General features: G+C 39.7%; 1 protein-coding gene and 1 long non-coding RNA gene across 3 annotated transcripts in view; one reads left to right on the forward strand and one right to left on the reverse strand.

Moving 5' to 3' along the window:
• Positions 1 to 355, reverse strand: part of LOC307197519 — a 47,210-nt gene extending 46,855 nt beyond the window's left edge. The window contains exon 1 of the long non-coding RNA XR_013831435.1: positions 246 to 355. This is a non-coding gene — a long non-coding RNA (uncharacterized lncRNA). The remainder of the gene's footprint in view (positions 1 to 245) is intronic.
• Positions 356 to 519: 164 nt separating this feature from the next.
• Positions 520 to 16,496, forward strand: part of PITPNB (phosphatidylinositol transfer protein beta) — a 63,185-nt gene continuing 47,208 nt past the window's right edge. For both annotated transcript variants that reach the window (XM_079942128.1, XM_079942127.1), the window contains exons 1-3: positions 520 to 588; positions 5,260 to 5,290; positions 8,069 to 8,214. In XM_079942128.1, the coding sequence (XP_079798254.1) occupies positions 569 to 588; positions 5,260 to 5,290; positions 8,069 to 8,214 (197 nt within the window). In that variant the 5' untranslated portion in view covers positions 520 to 568. The remainder of the gene's footprint in view (positions 589 to 5,259; positions 5,291 to 8,068; positions 8,215 to 16,496) is intronic.

A 16,496-nucleotide genomic window follows, 5' to 3' on the forward strand; every position in this document is an offset into this window, starting at 1 on the left:
CAGGGGGTGTGGGCGTTGGGAACTCGTGCAGCCACAGCTGTACGCGGCTTGGTTCTGGGCTCGTGGAACCGGCGCGCGAGCCGCCCACCCGTCCAACCCCTCTCCGACCCGTCTCGAGTCTTTAACACGGACTTCTGAAGTGAGGAGTCTGTGAAGAAGGCGGGCCTCCTTCTCAAGAGCAGTGAGAGAAAGTTTAGCTCTGGTCACCAGAAAACGACTTCGAGGGAACCGACTGGAAAACTCACCAGAGAGCGTAGGCTGCACAGCCACCTCGAGACAACTTGACTGAAGGTCGGAATCGCCGACGCGAGACAACCGAGCGCGCGCTGAGCCGCACAGCCGCAGTAGAAACCTCGCGCGCCCAGGGCGGGGCGCGGAACTGGGGCGGGGCCGAGCAGCTCCTCTCGCGCGCTGACGTGACGGGTCGTGGCGGAAGGGTGTGGACGCGCAGGCGCCGCAGCGGCCCGGGAGGCAGGGGGCGGGGCCGCGCAGGCGCCGTGAGAGGCGGTAGCGGCGGTGGCGGCGGTGGTAGAGGTAGTGGCGGCAGCTGTGAAGGGGTTCCGGGAAGATGGTGCTGATTAAAGAATTGTGAGTAGGATCGGTGGGCGTGAGCGAGGTTCCGGGACGGCTGTGGTGGGAGAATCATTGATTGAGAAGTGGCGGAATATTCCTAAAAAGGAGCGAGCCTCGGGCCGGCCGCTCCCTGCGCGCACCCCCTCCCCCGGCCCGCGCCCCCGGCCCGCTCTAGGCCCCTCCGCGGCGCGCCCCCAGGCCCCCCTGGCGTTGTCGTGGTAACAGTGCTGCCCTCTCCCCACCCAGGGGCGGAGGCGGCAGGGTCTCAGCTGCAGCGCGTGGCTCAGGAAGGCGCGGCCGGGAGTTTCCGCTGGGACCCGCCTTCTCTCCCTAACCCCCTCACCCTAGTCTGAACCTGGGCCCATCCCCAGGCTCTCGGGTGGGACCCAGCCGAAGCCCAAGGGTGGGGGAGACGCGATGGGTCTGTGGGTTTTCGTCCGGGGTGGAGCCTGTCTGTAACCCGCGGGAGGTGGGCTTGCCAGGTAAAGGTAGCCCTGGTGTCGGGGCTGGAGGTGGGACGTAGGTGCCCTGAAGTTCATGCTGGAGTCGAGAGTCCGGAAAACATGCTCTTCACTGGGCAGTGAAGCTCTCCCTTCACGGGAGAGCCATCTTTCTGCTCTGAGTCTCAGTTTCTACATCTTTAAGATGGGGTGACACTCTGGGCTCCGTGTACTTCCCGGGGTTTAGATGAGGCGTTAACATGTGGTTGGTCAGATAAAAGGGTTTCCAGGTGCATCAGACCGGCGAAGTGGTTTTGTTGAAAAGTTATGGCATTTCCTACCGGCAGGGATTGTGAATATCACAGGAAATCTGGTTGGTAGGGAATGTTCAGCTGTCACAGCTGGTTCGTGTTGTCAGCATCCCTTGGGCAACTAGGGATTTCGAGTGTGGCCCGTTCTTGGGTTTTTCAAATGCTCTTTTGATTTTAAACTCTTAAAATTCTTGGCTTAATTTAGCTAACTCCGGACAGCTTATTTTTAGTGTTAGTTCTCAAACTTCTTTTAAAAAGTCACTCCTGTCGCTTCTTTGCTTAAAATCCTTCAGACTCCTTATCTCACTGAGAATAAAAGCCAATGCCTTTACTATAGCCTAGGAGGTCTTAACACTGTTTTGTGCTGTGATTTCAGTTACGTCCCTTCCCTTGTCCCTTCCAAGCTCACAAGTTTTCTTGCTGTTCCTCCACTGCTCCAGGAAAAGTTCAGTTCGGAGCCTTTCTGCTTGCTGTTCCCTCTGCATGAAGAGCTCTTCCCTCATCTCACTAACTCACCTCCTTTCAGGTCTTTGCTTAAATATCACCTTAGGGAATCCCTCTCTGAAGATCTAATTGCACCCCCCCCCCCCCATTTGGTGTTTGCCTTCCCTGCTTTATTGTTCTCCATAGCAGTTATCACCACTAACATGCAGCACAATGATTATTTTTTTATTTTACTAGATGTGTTCTCTCACTGCATGTAAACTCCACGAATCTGTCTGTTTTGCTCACTCTCACATCCTCAGCTCATAGAATAGTCTCCAGCACATAGTAAGTGTTCAATAAATATTTGTTAAATAAATTAATGAAAAATTATAACTTTATTCAGTGACAGGGATCCTGAGAAAAGACACATTTTCAGTTAAAGCTTATTTATAGTATTGAACTTTGGATTTATAAAAATTTTTCTTCCAAGTCGTTTGTACAATGTATCATGCAAGTGTTATCTCATTTATTACTCTGAAGTTTTTGTAACTGATAAGTGGCAGATATTAAGACTTCTGGAGGAAATAAGACAGGAGGAAATTGACTTGGCCCAAGTCACATAGCAAGTGCATTGCAGAACTGATTTTAGGTCATAGATCTAGTCATTTTTCTTAGTTATTTCCTCCCTCCTAAAATGTGAATTAAGTGTTCAGTAGATCCCTTTGACAGTTATGTGAGTAGTATCAGGCTAAATCATGGAAAGAAATTCTCATTGGGAATTTGCATGCTGTGCTTTTTGTGAATCATTACTTTCTTTATAAAAATTTTAATGTGCCGAGGTAACAAGTGTTGAAATGTGTTCAAGGTGTAATACTTTTTCTGGAGGAGTTATACAATTACATTTCTTAATGTTCACTCCTCATGTATGTCTCCCCTAGACTTTTTTTTTCCTCCTAGAGTTTTTTTTTTTTTTTTTGGCTGAGGCATGGCTTGTGGGATCTTAGTTCCCCAACCAGGAATTGAACCTGGTCCCTTGGCAGTAAAAGCATGGAGTCCTAACCACTGGGCCGCTAGGGAATTCCCATTTTCCTCCTAGACTTTTTGAGATCAGAGGCTGTTTCTTATTTTATTTAAGTATTCCCGGTACCGCACAGCATCTAGTCTAGCACACTGTAAGAACTCAGTGTTTTTTAACAAAAAAAATGATTCTTCCTACTCACACGTCAACTTTCTAAAATTGTTTTTGGTCAGGTGCAATGAATAGGTCATTCCTATGTGAAGATGTTGGTAAACTGTAATATACTTTGGCAAATGTTTGCTGTCTTAAAAAATGCCATCTATTTTTGACATGAATTAAAAGGTTAGAAATAACTTTCTCAGGTTGGGGAGTTCCCTTCAGGTTGTTGCTTAAGCAATAGATGAAATTGCCATTAGTGTAAAAGTCCTGGTTTTAAAGAACTATTTGTAGTTCGATCTGGAAAATTATTTTAGAAGGATTTTCAGAGAAGTTTGAAAAATTTCAAATTGCTCTAAAAGTTGAATACTGCTTTTAGAATAATAATACAAAATCAAAGCCTGTTTCTTTTCTCTTTTACTTTTTCTTAAGCAAATCTTGAAGAAGTTACTTGACTCATCATTCATTCATAATGTCTTTATCAGTCATTTTCATTTTGTGAAGTAAGTTTCCCTGAAAGTGTTAGTATATAAAAATAGGGATCTTCCTAGTAGTGAGTAGTTGTTAAAATTACTCAGCAGTGATTCTTTGGTTTTGTGAAACTTTAGGGAAGTCTTTAACTGTTTCCTTTCTGTTCTTTCCTTCCATTTCCTCTGCATCCCAGCATCCTCATTTGGACCTTTGTACATCCTTGCCCTGCCTCCCAAAAGATGGCTTTTTCTCACCTTCCTGCTTCTCAATGTTTTTAACCACCTACAGATGACGCCTTCAGGTTAGCTGTAGTTATGTCACTTACCTTTTGGAACAACCTTCCAGGATTCCTTGTTGTCTAATAAATTTAATAGATTTCTTACCATTGTATTCCAGACCCTGATAATATGCTCCCAAACTGTATCTTTGTCTGTATCTCCCAAAATATGCTCCCAGCCTGTATCATAGTCTTCCCCCTGCCTCCGCCCTAGTTCATTTTCTGTTACTGAGACAATGAGCAAGTTAGTGTGTACCCTGAGGAGACAGCTAAAATGATTAGGTTTGGAAGGATTTTGTATAACAAGTTTATTCTTGATGAGAATAAAAATTAGTAACCATTGTGACTTTGAGAATGTTCGTTGTCTTTAGATGACCATTATCAGAAAGACAGAGTGATGAGTGACCCCCCAGTAGTCAAGGAGGAGGGAGTAACAGGAGACGTGTTTTACACGTGTTGGAGATTAAGGTGATGTGGGCTTTCAAGCATCGTTGTTTGAGGAGACTAAGGAGAGAGAAACAGGTGAAAAGTGAGCTGAAGAGAAGTTGGAATGAGGAAAACTACTGGGAATTTTCTGTAAAATGAAAATTGAGGTGAATGCCATGATATTTTTTTTTCTCTCCTCATAGTAGAAAGAGTTAAATAAGATTTTAAATGGCACTGCTATGGTAGCTTGATGGTTAGGAGGGAAAAGTCTAAGAATGACCAGGCCAAAAAAGAAAAAGTTGCTATCTTGGACACCAGCTATTATCATGAGACATTTGATATTCAGGGATGGCCTTGATTTTCAGAGCTTATTGTGGAAATAAGTGTGAGGGTACTTCCCTATAAAAATCTGGAGATAAAATGCAATATCCTGATATATAAAATAATACATCATAGAATTCTTTTTTCGAATTCATCTTTAGGAGCATTATGCTTCTATACTGGTCCTTTTGTATGTACAGTAACAAACTCTTGGACAAGATCAAACACAGAAACCTTATATTGAAAAGGGGTTATATTTGTAAAGTTCAATGTATTTTCCATGGTAAAGTTTTTTCTTACTAAGTCTAAAGGACCTTTTACTTGTTTTTCTAATAAAATTGAGGAATAATTGGGTAGTGGGAACAATTTTTGGAGGCATTCATTCGTGAGATTCAAGACATGTATTCTGGGAGAAAGTATCATAAAAACAAAATGCATAATACATAGATGGAGAATGAAACCATACTTAAAGTTTCACAAGGACAACCTGACCAGGCAGTCTACAAATAATATATCCTGTACCCTGCAATGTTCAGTGATGAGTTTTCTCTTGTTCCTTTACTCCTCACAAGAATTTCTACAACTGCGTTTTTGGGGTCCTGGTATAATGAGGATGCTAAATGCAAGTGATTGTTGAGAGCCAGGAATGGGTAGTTTTATTTCCCCCATTTAAAAACTCTTATTTAGAGCTGTAGTCATTGCAAAGACCCTCTTCCATAAACAACATCTTGTACTAAGCTATCATTGGATTTAAAACGAAACCTCTTTAATCGTGGAGATCTGTGTTTTAAAGCCAACTATTTCATGTTTAACATATTTGTTATTCTTTTGTCTTTTTAGCCGTGTGGTTTTGCCATGTTCGGTTCAGGAGGTAAGTCTTGCTTACATAGTTTATTTTGATACGCTAATCTAAAGACATATTTTCATTGTATTCATTTACCTTTACTTTGCAGTTTATGTGACAGAGTGAATTATGATGTGTTAGAGATAATTCATTGTAAATGAATTTCTGTTAACACTGCCTTGTTTTGGAAGGATCTCAGAATGTAGATTAACTTCCTGTCTGGTGCAGGAGTTCTATCTACAGTATCCCAGAGAAAGAAGGTTCCAGCCTCAACTTAGGCACTTTAGGGTTAAGTCACTTGCTGCTTGGAGAAGCAGCCTACTTTACTGTTAAATATTTTAAACATTTGTCATTACTTTAAACCAAAATCTGCTTTCCTATAAAGTTTGCCTGTTGTTTACAGTTCCTTCCACTTGAGCAAAGAGAAGTAAGCCTGTTCTGTCTTGCACATGGTGACCTTTCAGGGTATTTTTTGGACAATTCTCTCTCCTCCTCCTGGCCCTTTTGTTCCATCTTTTCTGCGTGAGGTCACAAGGTTAAACATTCCCAGCACATTCATTTGGCCTAATATAATGTGATCTCCAGACTTACTCACAAGCTCGTCTCACCGCTCACTGCACGTGCTGTAGTTGTTGCTCCCAACTGAAAAAGTGTTCCCAACACAGTCTGACCACAGAACCATGAGAGATCATTGTCTCCCTTGATCTGCACGGTACAGAAATGCATCACCTATTCAGAACTTGCATGTCCTGCAGTTGTAGCTCTCTGTAGTATAGCCAGGAATGAGGATAAAAGCAGAGACAGCTTCTGAGAAATCAAGATACGTGTAGGAAAACCCATAAAGGCCTTTGGGTCCTTCTGTAACTTGCGCACAGCTTACACTCTTAGGTTATCTGGTTTTCCTAGAGCTGACACTCGATTAGAAGCAGTGAATTGGAAGTGGGACAAAACAAACTGATAACCTAAGATGTGACAGCTGACAGAAGGCAGACAGAAAAAAAATAAAATGCAGGAACTTAAAAGGAGTAGCTGTGTGTCACTGTTTCATGTAGACTTGAACATAGCCGCATGTACCTCAGTAGTGCCTGAGGTTTCTGTATTAAAGTGAATTAGAACACTCGAGACAAGCCAGGCACCCCTGTTCTTTACTTGTACAATTGTTTGAACTTGAATGTGGAAATTGACATTTGTTTCTGTTAAATTTTTCTTTTGGTTTCAGCTAGTTTCTGAGTCTTAGTATTGTCACCCAGAATAATCTCAGCTTTTTGTTATATTTGGACTTAATAAAACATGCCTCTTGTCTTTAAGTTATCCTTAAAAATGAGAATGAGAGCCTAGTAGCATGTGGCAAAATATCAGTCCATTAATAGAATATTTTTGGATACTGTTGTCCTTCCTGTGTAAGTTTTTGTTACTCTGTTCCTGACCAAGATCAAATTTACCCTCTGGCTTAGAGACATTTTAATCATGTTTTCAAAATATCACAGTGTTGAGAAGTATATTTTGAAGGACGTAAGGATTGTAGCATTACTGGACTAACCCTGGTGTTGTATCATGAAAACCAAAAGAAAAAAGCCCTTTCTGCAGTCTAAAATCTCTACAAAAACTTTTTTGATGCGTTTAAGAAATCTTTCCAAATTGAGTGTGTGTGTGTGTGTGTGTGTGTGTGTATGTGTAAATTAACCTGCAAGATAGCATCATACTCCCATGGGCTTTTTAGATATGAATATTTACTAAGCTTACAACCACCCCTGTTTTTTTATTCCTCAAATAAAATGTTAGTTTTGAATTATTACTTTTGAGAGGTAGCTTTTCTTTGAAAATATGCTTAAAAAAGAAAAAAACCTTTCTTCAAGGCTGTCTTCATTGGAAGGAAGAAATTTAGCCAAATTTGTAGAGACTGGAGATAATGCCATGATTGAGTCACTAGAACAAATTAGAACACAAGAACTTTGCTTTTTATCATTTGTTGGAACTGTTAGAAACTCCAGATTGGCATAGAACAATACTGCCCACCTACAGGTATGGGTGAAGTCCACTGAGAATTCTCATTCACTTTAAAATGAAATAGAAACCACTATCAGCAATTTCTTGCCTTTTATGGTAATACTTGGATATTTATAAATACTTTAAAAACAGTTTCTGTTTACTAGAGAACTTCACAATTAACTGTTCTGACCCTGGATACCCAGTACTGTTTGTGTTTAGGTGGGCAAGGGCCAAATCAGCCATGTCATATACATAAGCATGGAAAAGAACACCCCAGAGGTGTACTAAAATTTAGACTGTAATGGTTCTTTGTACTTGCAGGCTTTTATTGTTACACTGTATATTCCTCCTCATTATTGAGAACGGTATTCTGATTGCTCTGCTTTCTTATTTGGCGAAGTAACAATTATGTTCCTTCCATACCTTCTTTAGAAGTTTGTGAAACTAAATGAGGTATAATAGATATGAAAATGCTTTGGAAAATACAAATGTATATTTATTATTCAAAAAACTGAAACAAGTGTCAAGATGTCTTGGTAAGTGGATAGTATATGTTAAAGCACCAGAATATTTGTAACCAACAGTTTTCTTAAATAATGGAAATCTTGTAAAATATTATAGTTTCTTGAAGCTGTATGATCATCTGGTGTTTGTCTCTCTAAACATATTGATTTCTGATTTGAGTCATGTTTTCATATAGAACACATGTGCTAAATGGTTTGGATGTGCTTTTCTATATCTACAATAAGATTTTAGCACAGGAAGTTCCTGCATTTATGCTGACTTATTGAAATTCTGTACTCTCTGATATTTCAGTATCAGGTTGGGCAGCTTTACTCTGTTGCAGAAGCCAGTAAGAATGAGACTGGTGGTGGAGAAGGAATTGAAGTCTTAAAGAATGAACCTTATGAAAAGGATGGAGAAAAGGGACAGTATACACACAAAATTTATCACCTGAAGAGGTAAGCAGGGTGTTCACATTTGGTGCTTAGTCATCATATTAAACAATCACGCTTTGACTACCCAGCCTACTTATTCAGTATGTAACTACCTAACTCACTAGTAGATGTGCTGAGGTGCTTTAAAAAATTGTAATGTGACCCCCCCCCAAAGAATTTTTTTTCATTGTGCTAATATGTTGCATTTTAATTTTTTGAGAGTGTTTCTCCCCCTTTATTAGTTTTTTTTTTTGTGGTACGCGGGCCTCTCACTGTTGTGGCCTCTCTCGTTGCGGAGCACAGGCTTCGGACGCGCAGGCTCAGCGGCCATGGCTCACGGGCCCAGCCACTCCACGGCATGTGGGATCTTCCTGGACTGGGGCACGAACCTGTGTCCCCTGCATCGGCAGGCGGACTCTCAACCACTGTGCCACCAGGGAAGCCCTTTATTAGTTATTTTTAAATTATACAGTGATCTGTCTGCTTATTAAAAAATTCAAACAGAAGATTATAAATTAAAAACTTAGTCCCCATCTCACATCATCACACACCCATAACTCCAGAGAGAAACTAGAAACAGCCTAGAGTTTATCCTTACAGATCATTTTCTATACGTATTCAAATAAGTTTTTAAAAAACATAGAGGGCTTCCCTGGTGGCGCAGTGGTTGAGAATCTGCCTGCCAATGCAGGGGACACGGGTTCAAGCCCTGGTCTGGGAAGATCCCACAGGCTGCGGAGCAACTAGGCCCGTGAGCCACAACTACTGAGCCTGTGCGTCTGGAGCCTGTGCTCTGCAACAAGACAGGCCGTGATAGTGAGAGGCCCGCGCACCGCAATGAAGAGTGGCCCCCGCTTGCCACAACTAGAGAAAGCCCTCGCACAGAAACGAAGACCCAACACAGCCAAAAATAAATAAATTAATTAATAAAAAACATAGAAATATGTCACTTGTATCATTTATTGTTTCCCACAGCAAATGGGATCATACCATACATATGGTTATGCACTTTGCATTAATTTTCATGCAGTGATATATCATGAGCATCCTTTCATGTTGTTATTATTTAATGCCCTTTCCATTCTTTTTAAAGCTGAGTAAAATTTTTTGGTGTGGACATAAGCATAGTTTACTTAACCATTCTCTGAATGGTAGGTTGATTTAGGTGTTTTAGGTATTTTTCTTTTTGTCTGTTACAGGTAGTATTTCTTTAAGTCTTTATGCCTTAGGTTACTATTTCTCTAGGAGAAATTCATTACAGTAGGATTGCTGGAAGTCCATGCTCCTTTAAAATTTTGATATTATTGCCAGATTGCTTTCCAAGAGTTTGAGAACATTTGTTTTCCCATATTTTTCTATCTTTTAATTTTTGCCAATTTGATACACAAAAAAATAGCCCCTTGTTTAAATTTGCATTTCTTTATTAGTGAAGTTGAATGTCTTTTCATATTAATTTGGCCTTTTGAATTTCCTGTGTGACTTGACCCTTCAAATCCTTTGTTCATTGTTTTTATCTCTTTTGTTTGCAGAGGTTCTTTTGCACATTCTCCTAAATTTGGCAGTCTAATCTCTGTCTTTGGCATAAATATTTTAAAATAGAAAATGCATAGCAATATTTATCCAAGGGTGAAAGATCAGTAATGGTTTTTAAGCGTCTTTTTTTGTCAGTAGTGTCCCCAGTTTATCAAAGGAAGAGGGAATCTGCTCTGCTCTTGGCTTTCTTCTCTTCATGTTGATTAATGCCAGGGTTTTATAGAGGTTTTTAAAATTGCAGATAAGTTGTGATTATTAGTATTTTTCGTATTTTCTCTGTTTGAGGCTATTGCTTCATTTATAATGACACATGAATATAAAGTGGGTCATCATTTTGTAGAACCTTAAATTTTACTTTTATTTTCGCTTAGAACGCAGCATTTCTTTGTTTCTGATGCAGGTTTGAATGAAGGCAATAACTTTGATTAATCAGTTATCCATAAAGACTGTGTTATTCATGGTTTCTGTTAATTTGTTAGCACCTTAAGCATATCTAAAAATGTGCCATTTGAGAGAATTTTAGCATTCTAGATGGTATAACCTATAATATTTATAGTATTGAATTTACTTATGTTTACTCAGCTTACTCAGCTTACTTTTCTAGCATTTTATATTTACTCATTAATTGAATTTTACCAATATATAAAAACTCCCTTTATTATAAACATTCAACTCTCTGGAGCATCTAAAATAAACCAAAAAGTTTGATATGTAAAATTTTCTGTTGGTCTGTGATGTCCATATACACTTGAAATAGATTCAAAATATCCTTCGTTTGAAAACTAAGAGTTGGAATATTGAGAAAATGTTTGCTATATTATTACATGGAAAAGACCAGTTGCTAAATTTGTACATAAATAATATGTTGTATATAATTTTAAAAGTTAATCAGAAAAATGCCTAGAAAGAGATTCATTAAAATGTTAAGAATGTTTTTCCCTTGGTGGTGGAGTTACGGGTGATTTAAATTTATTTTACTCTTCTGTATTTTTGTTTAATGAGAAAGTAAAGAATGATAAATATTAATTTTGAAATATCCGATTTAGGTGACACTCCAGCCATACATAATGGATCTGTTAAGTTCAAGAGGGCTGTATAAATATGGTTAGTGCAAGAGATATTATTATTATGGAGGGATTATTAGGATGAGGTTCGGAATTCCTTTCAGGCAATTAAATAAAGGAAAACCTTGGCTGTGGAGGCCACCCTCCCAGCACAGTCTGGCTTCTGGAGCTGCTGCTTCATTCCTAGAAGGAGCTGAAATCATTCCACAGTACCCTTTGGTTTCACCCTTTCATGCACTCCTTTAATCCTCATTGTAGTCCTGAGACATGGGCAGTATACACATTATACATAAGAAGGCACTAAGTTTCATATTTACTCGAAGTCACACAGGTAGTAAGTGGTGGGATGGAGACTGAGCCTGGATTCTGTGATTTCTAATCCCATGCTCTTTTGGTCACAAGTCACAGTCTCAAGGGCCTGCACTGATGAGCACAGGTGTCCCATGAGAAGGGCGAGATGGGGTCTGATCGGATGGTGAGGACTATTTGATGCTCATAGAAGGCTGGCCTTGTCACACTGAGATGGCAGTTCTGGATGGAAGCGTGGAGAGGCATGAGACAGGAAAGGGAAGAAGGAAAGAAGGTGGCAGTAATGGATCTCAGGCAGTGTGGCAGATAATAGCCACTCTGGTGGTAATGAAAAACAATAAAAAAGCTGTCTGTTAATAAAGACAAAACAGGGACCCACTGTCGCTGTGGTCCCGTAGGGGAGGTCATGGAGCAAGGGCAATCAGATGTCCACGCTCAAAGTCATCAGTGTCATACTGAAGGCACAGTAGCCCCAGGATAACTGTTATGGAAGGGTAAAGAATCGTTTAGCAGCAAGTGCTCAGGCCTTCCTGTGGAGGAAAGACCACAGGCATGGCCCAGGGATGGCAGTACAGCCCCATCAGACTTCAGTGTCCTGCAAGGGCATCCATTCAGCATGCTGAAGACATACCCACAGTCCCTAGAGAGTTTTAGAGCTCTCTCTCCCTGAGGAAGTTAAATTTGTGTCCAGAAATATATGTTCCCTTTTCCAGGACTTATTCCATTGGGAAACCTATAGTGCTCTGTGCACTGTCACTGTATAGCATTGATAGACAGGCTTGCAGACTTGGCAAACCTTGCTGGGTAAGTTGGTTGGCTGAGGCTGCCAGCACCTTACTTTACATTTGGGACACTTGAATTCTGAGGTCTGCTTTACCAAGTGCTATCGAGGTCTCTGAATTCCCTGGTCAGTATGCTTTCCCATTTCAGCAAAAAACACTTCATGGTAAGATATACACACTTAATCTCAGCCAGAAGATTGAGAAACAATCTTGGTGAAGTATTAAAAAATTCAAAATTTAATACATCCATAACATGCTACGTTAAAGAAGGAGTTCTCAGGGCTACCAGCCTTACAGTAGAGGTTGAGTAGTATATTTTTCCTACATAAAAATAAAATAAATACAAAATTTAGTGATCATCGCAAGGGACATTTCAAATGTCTGGTTTCCCTGAGTCTCAGGTTATAGTCCTCTTATGGGATGATATTCTTTCCATTTCCTTTGATAACTTATAGTGAGTGTTCACCCATTGTGATTCTAAGCAGAGGATCTAGTACTTCCTGTGTACTGGTCACTGTAAGTGCTCTAGGTGGGAGCTCATTCATTCCCCATGTCAACCTTTGCTAGTGAGGAAACTAGGTCCAGTAACTAAGATTTCAGTAGCTGGCTGATATGTCACTGCTGTTTGGTAGCAGAGATAGCCCAGGAACCCAGGAGGCGTTGTGGCTCCTCTTTATCGCTCTCTTTACTGCTGAGCCCTGTGGGAGGAAATTTTCCATTTCCTAAAGTGAAGTCCAAAAGAGTTTACAGAGAAATTTCTTCCAAGACCATGGATTTCACCACATCCCATTTTCTCCTAAGTCTTTAAAGTCGCCAGTCTTTATCCAAAATAAAGTTGAACTTAACAAGGTACTTACTCAAGATTACCCATGTATCTCCAATTGTTATAACTCTGTCCAAAGTAAAAACCCTTGGCTCTAAGCAAGCCCATCTCTTTATTGTCCTCGAGAAGTGACCTGTTCCGCCCCTGTCAGGTTGCTCATAACCTGCTTGGTTTCCTGAGCACAGCTCAGATCTGTCCCGTGCATTCCTTGACTACTTTCATTCATATTGATCCTTCTTCCTTAAACACCATCACTTTTTGTCACTTCTCCATTTGACACCTAATCAGGTATTTCTGTATGCATACATATTTGTCTTGTTGTATACCCCATTTGCCAAAAAAGTTTGAGGACGTTTCCTAAGGTTGTTTAATATACACTTAATAGTGGATGGTGGGGAGGTGAGACAGAATTTATTGGTTGAAGAATTTTGAAGCTGGTCAAGGAAATGTGGTGCAGCGTTTAAGATGGTATTTCAGAGAAAAACTTGCAGCTGTCCTGAGACCTCATACAGACACACTGACCAATCCTTTTGCTATTGTTTTCTCTTCCTTCTTGGGGAAAATCAGCATTACTGCTTTTTATTCCCAATAAGCATTATAATCTAGTCAACTTCATTCAGTCCTGGATGATGGAGAATTCATAAAGCTTTATCAGCTCCAAAATGGCCTCGTTCCTCAAAGGTCGAAGCAGAGGTTTTATTGAAAATCATTGTTTAAAAGTTTCATGTGGTTCAAGTTAAGAGCTCATTTTTGTAAGCAACAAGAGTCATTTGTCAGGAACTTAAGTTATGTTCGTGTTTAAAAATGAGAAGTTTAAATCATCTGAGAATGCAAAGGTTGATTACATATGATGTTTCACAGAGATATGAGCATCACTGAGTAAGCATAGTAAGTAAGAAATTAATAAATATCAGCCAAGTAGAGTAATTCGTTCTTTAGTCAAGAATTAGCTGTCAACACATAATTTTTTTCTCTGTATATAGGCCTGAGTCTTAAGATTTGAATAGTTCAAAGTTTTCTACATCAGGAGTGATCCTATTTCAGAAGAATGTCAGACATTTTCCAATGTAGTTTCTTCTTTATGGTATATTTCATTTCTCATTCCTACTTTCCTTTTGTTCTGTGAAAAATACTTCTTTCTCCTTTTGTTTTTTATAATTCTCTTGACTTTTAGAGTCTTGTTATACCTTCCAGAAGTTATTCAGTTTGTGTCTGGCGATTTTATTCCTTTCCCACAAATTGAGGAATTTTAAGTCAGTTTTTAATTTTTTTCCCCTTATCTCTCTCCCTTTCTTCCATCTCTAGCACCACTGCGTTAATGCAAGCTCCATGTCTCTCAGACTTCTCCGGTTGCCTCCCTGCATTCATCTCTTGCTGTTCATTCTTTTGACTGTTATAAATAATGCTGCTATAAACATTTGTGTACAAGTTTCTCTGTGAACATATGTTTTCATTTCTCTTGGGTATGTACATACACATGTACACGTACCTACAATTGGAATTGCATATGGTAACTCCTCACTTTTTGAAGAAGTGCCAGACTTTTCCGAAGTGATTGTACCATCTTACATTCCCAGCAACAGTGTATGAAAGCTCCATTTTCTCCACATCACTGCCAACACTTGTTATTTTTGGAATTTTTTTTTTTTAATGGCAGCCATAGTAATGGGTGTGAGGTAGTATCTCATTGTAGTTTTGATTTGCATTTCCCTGCTGATTAATGATGTTGAGAATCTTCTCATATGCTTGTTGATCATTTGTAGATCCTTGGAGAAATATCTGTTCAAATCTTTTACCCATTTTTAAACTGGGTTGGCTTTTTATTGTAAGAGTTCTTCATATATTCCGGATACTAGTCTCCTATCAGATACATGATTTGCAGTATTTTTCCCCCATTTGTGAGTTGTCTTTTTCATTTTCTTATATCCTTTGAGGCTTAAAAAGCTTCTAATTTTGACATTCAATTTATGTTTTTTTCTAAGAATTTTATACGTTCAGCTCTTTCATTTAGCTCTTTAATCCATTTTTAGTTAACTTTTGCTGCCGTCCATTCTTGCCCACTCCATTTAATTTTCCACACAAAGCCAGAATGATATTAAAACTTAAATCACATTGTGTCATTCCCCTCCTTAGAACCTTCAGTAGCTTCCCATCATACAAAGAATAAAATCCAAACTCTTAGGCCTGTGAGAGGAGCCCCATGTGATCTGTCTGCACCCTGCCCACCTCATCATCCTTGTCTTGTATTCCTCTGTTCTTTGTTCACTACAGTCTCACCATGCTGGAGGCCTCCCGAGCAGCCCAAGCAGACCAGATCTTTTGCTATCTTAGGACCTTTGGTCATGCTGGTCCCTCTGCCTGCTCTGGTGTTCGCTGTCTCTTCATGTAGCTGGCCCTCTGCACCCTCCAGTCGCCACTGTAGTGTCACTTCCTCAGGGAGGCCTTTCTGAGTACCCTTGCCGCAGGTACTCACTTGCCCACTGCTATGTTCCTTAAAACTCATAGCCTTCAGGAAAGGTAATTTTCATTGTCATTTGTTGTTTGCTGGCCTGTTTTCTGTTTCCCTCCCTGGAAGGTGAGCTCTGGGTAAGAATTGTCCCTGTTTGTACACCATTATGTACATGGTGCCTGGCAAAATGGACAGGCAGTAAATACTTTAGTGGATGAATGAATGAAGTCTCCAGTGTCTTTAAGGTATATTTTAGTTGATTATAAAATGAAAGATTATTTATGACAAATTAATGTAGTCTTCAAATTCTTCCCCATGTTTTTCTACATTTTGATGTTTATCCACAGTAGGATGGAGAAGGTTGGAAAAATGGAACTTTGAATGGTTTTGTTTGTTTTGTCTACAAGAAGATGTAAACATTTCATTGGAAAAAGTGCAGTTTGAAATGATTTGCCAAGGTATTATTTATCTCAGGAACAAGATTTTTTTAAAAAGCTCCTACATCAGAAGTTCAGTGTACACAATGGTCATTTATTATGTATCTTTTAAATCACATAAGCCCTTTGTTTTCTTCTGCAACTATGACGAAGTTGTCTTACTGCACAACAGATAGGTTCACAACCATTGGTATATTGAGGTTAGATCTTAATATTGATAACACAACTGATAAAACACTTCAGCTGAATTTTACCCTGAAGTTAAGTATTCTTATTTTGTATTCAGAGGTGGGGTAGGGGAAGGGCTGTGTATTGGCAAAGTACCTTTGTGCATCTGGACATTATACTATGGCTGACTCTTAAACTCTGAAGTCGAGATGTGTTTACCTTGAGGTAAGCACTGTCATGCATGTTGGTTTATCATGAGGACAACATTTTGTGACTAGTTTGGGGGAATAAGAGGAGGAATGTCCTTTTTAATTTGTTTGTTTTTGAAGGTCTAGCTCTATTTTGTTAATTTGGTTAATATTTGTCCCTTTTCTGAGACTCTAAGCTTCCAAAACAGAGTTTCCTGCATGTTAACTAAAGTGACTTCCTAAGTGATACTGAGGTGGAAAACAAGGTACGTGCTTTCGGTTGTGTACGAATGGCACACTTGACCTGCCTTGTTAGGAATATATTAAAGTTGCCATTAATGAAAATTCCTCTCCTTTAAAGTAGAAGTGAAATTCCATTTTATTTTCTCCATTTATACATTTTCCCTAAATTTAGTCAGATTCATTGAGGAGAGATGTATGTTAATGTTCTCATGTTAAACGTAAAAAACCAGTAAATTTGAAACAAAACTAGCTCAAAGGTTTGGTCGTTTTTAACTAAGTCAAAACATAAAATGAATTGGAATTCGCATGG

This window comes from Stenella coeruleoalba (assembly GCF_951394435.1).
Source record: "Stenella coeruleoalba genome assembly, chromosome: 14".
Classification (NCBI taxonomy): domain Eukaryota; kingdom Metazoa; phylum Chordata; class Mammalia; order Artiodactyla; family Delphinidae; genus Stenella; species Stenella coeruleoalba.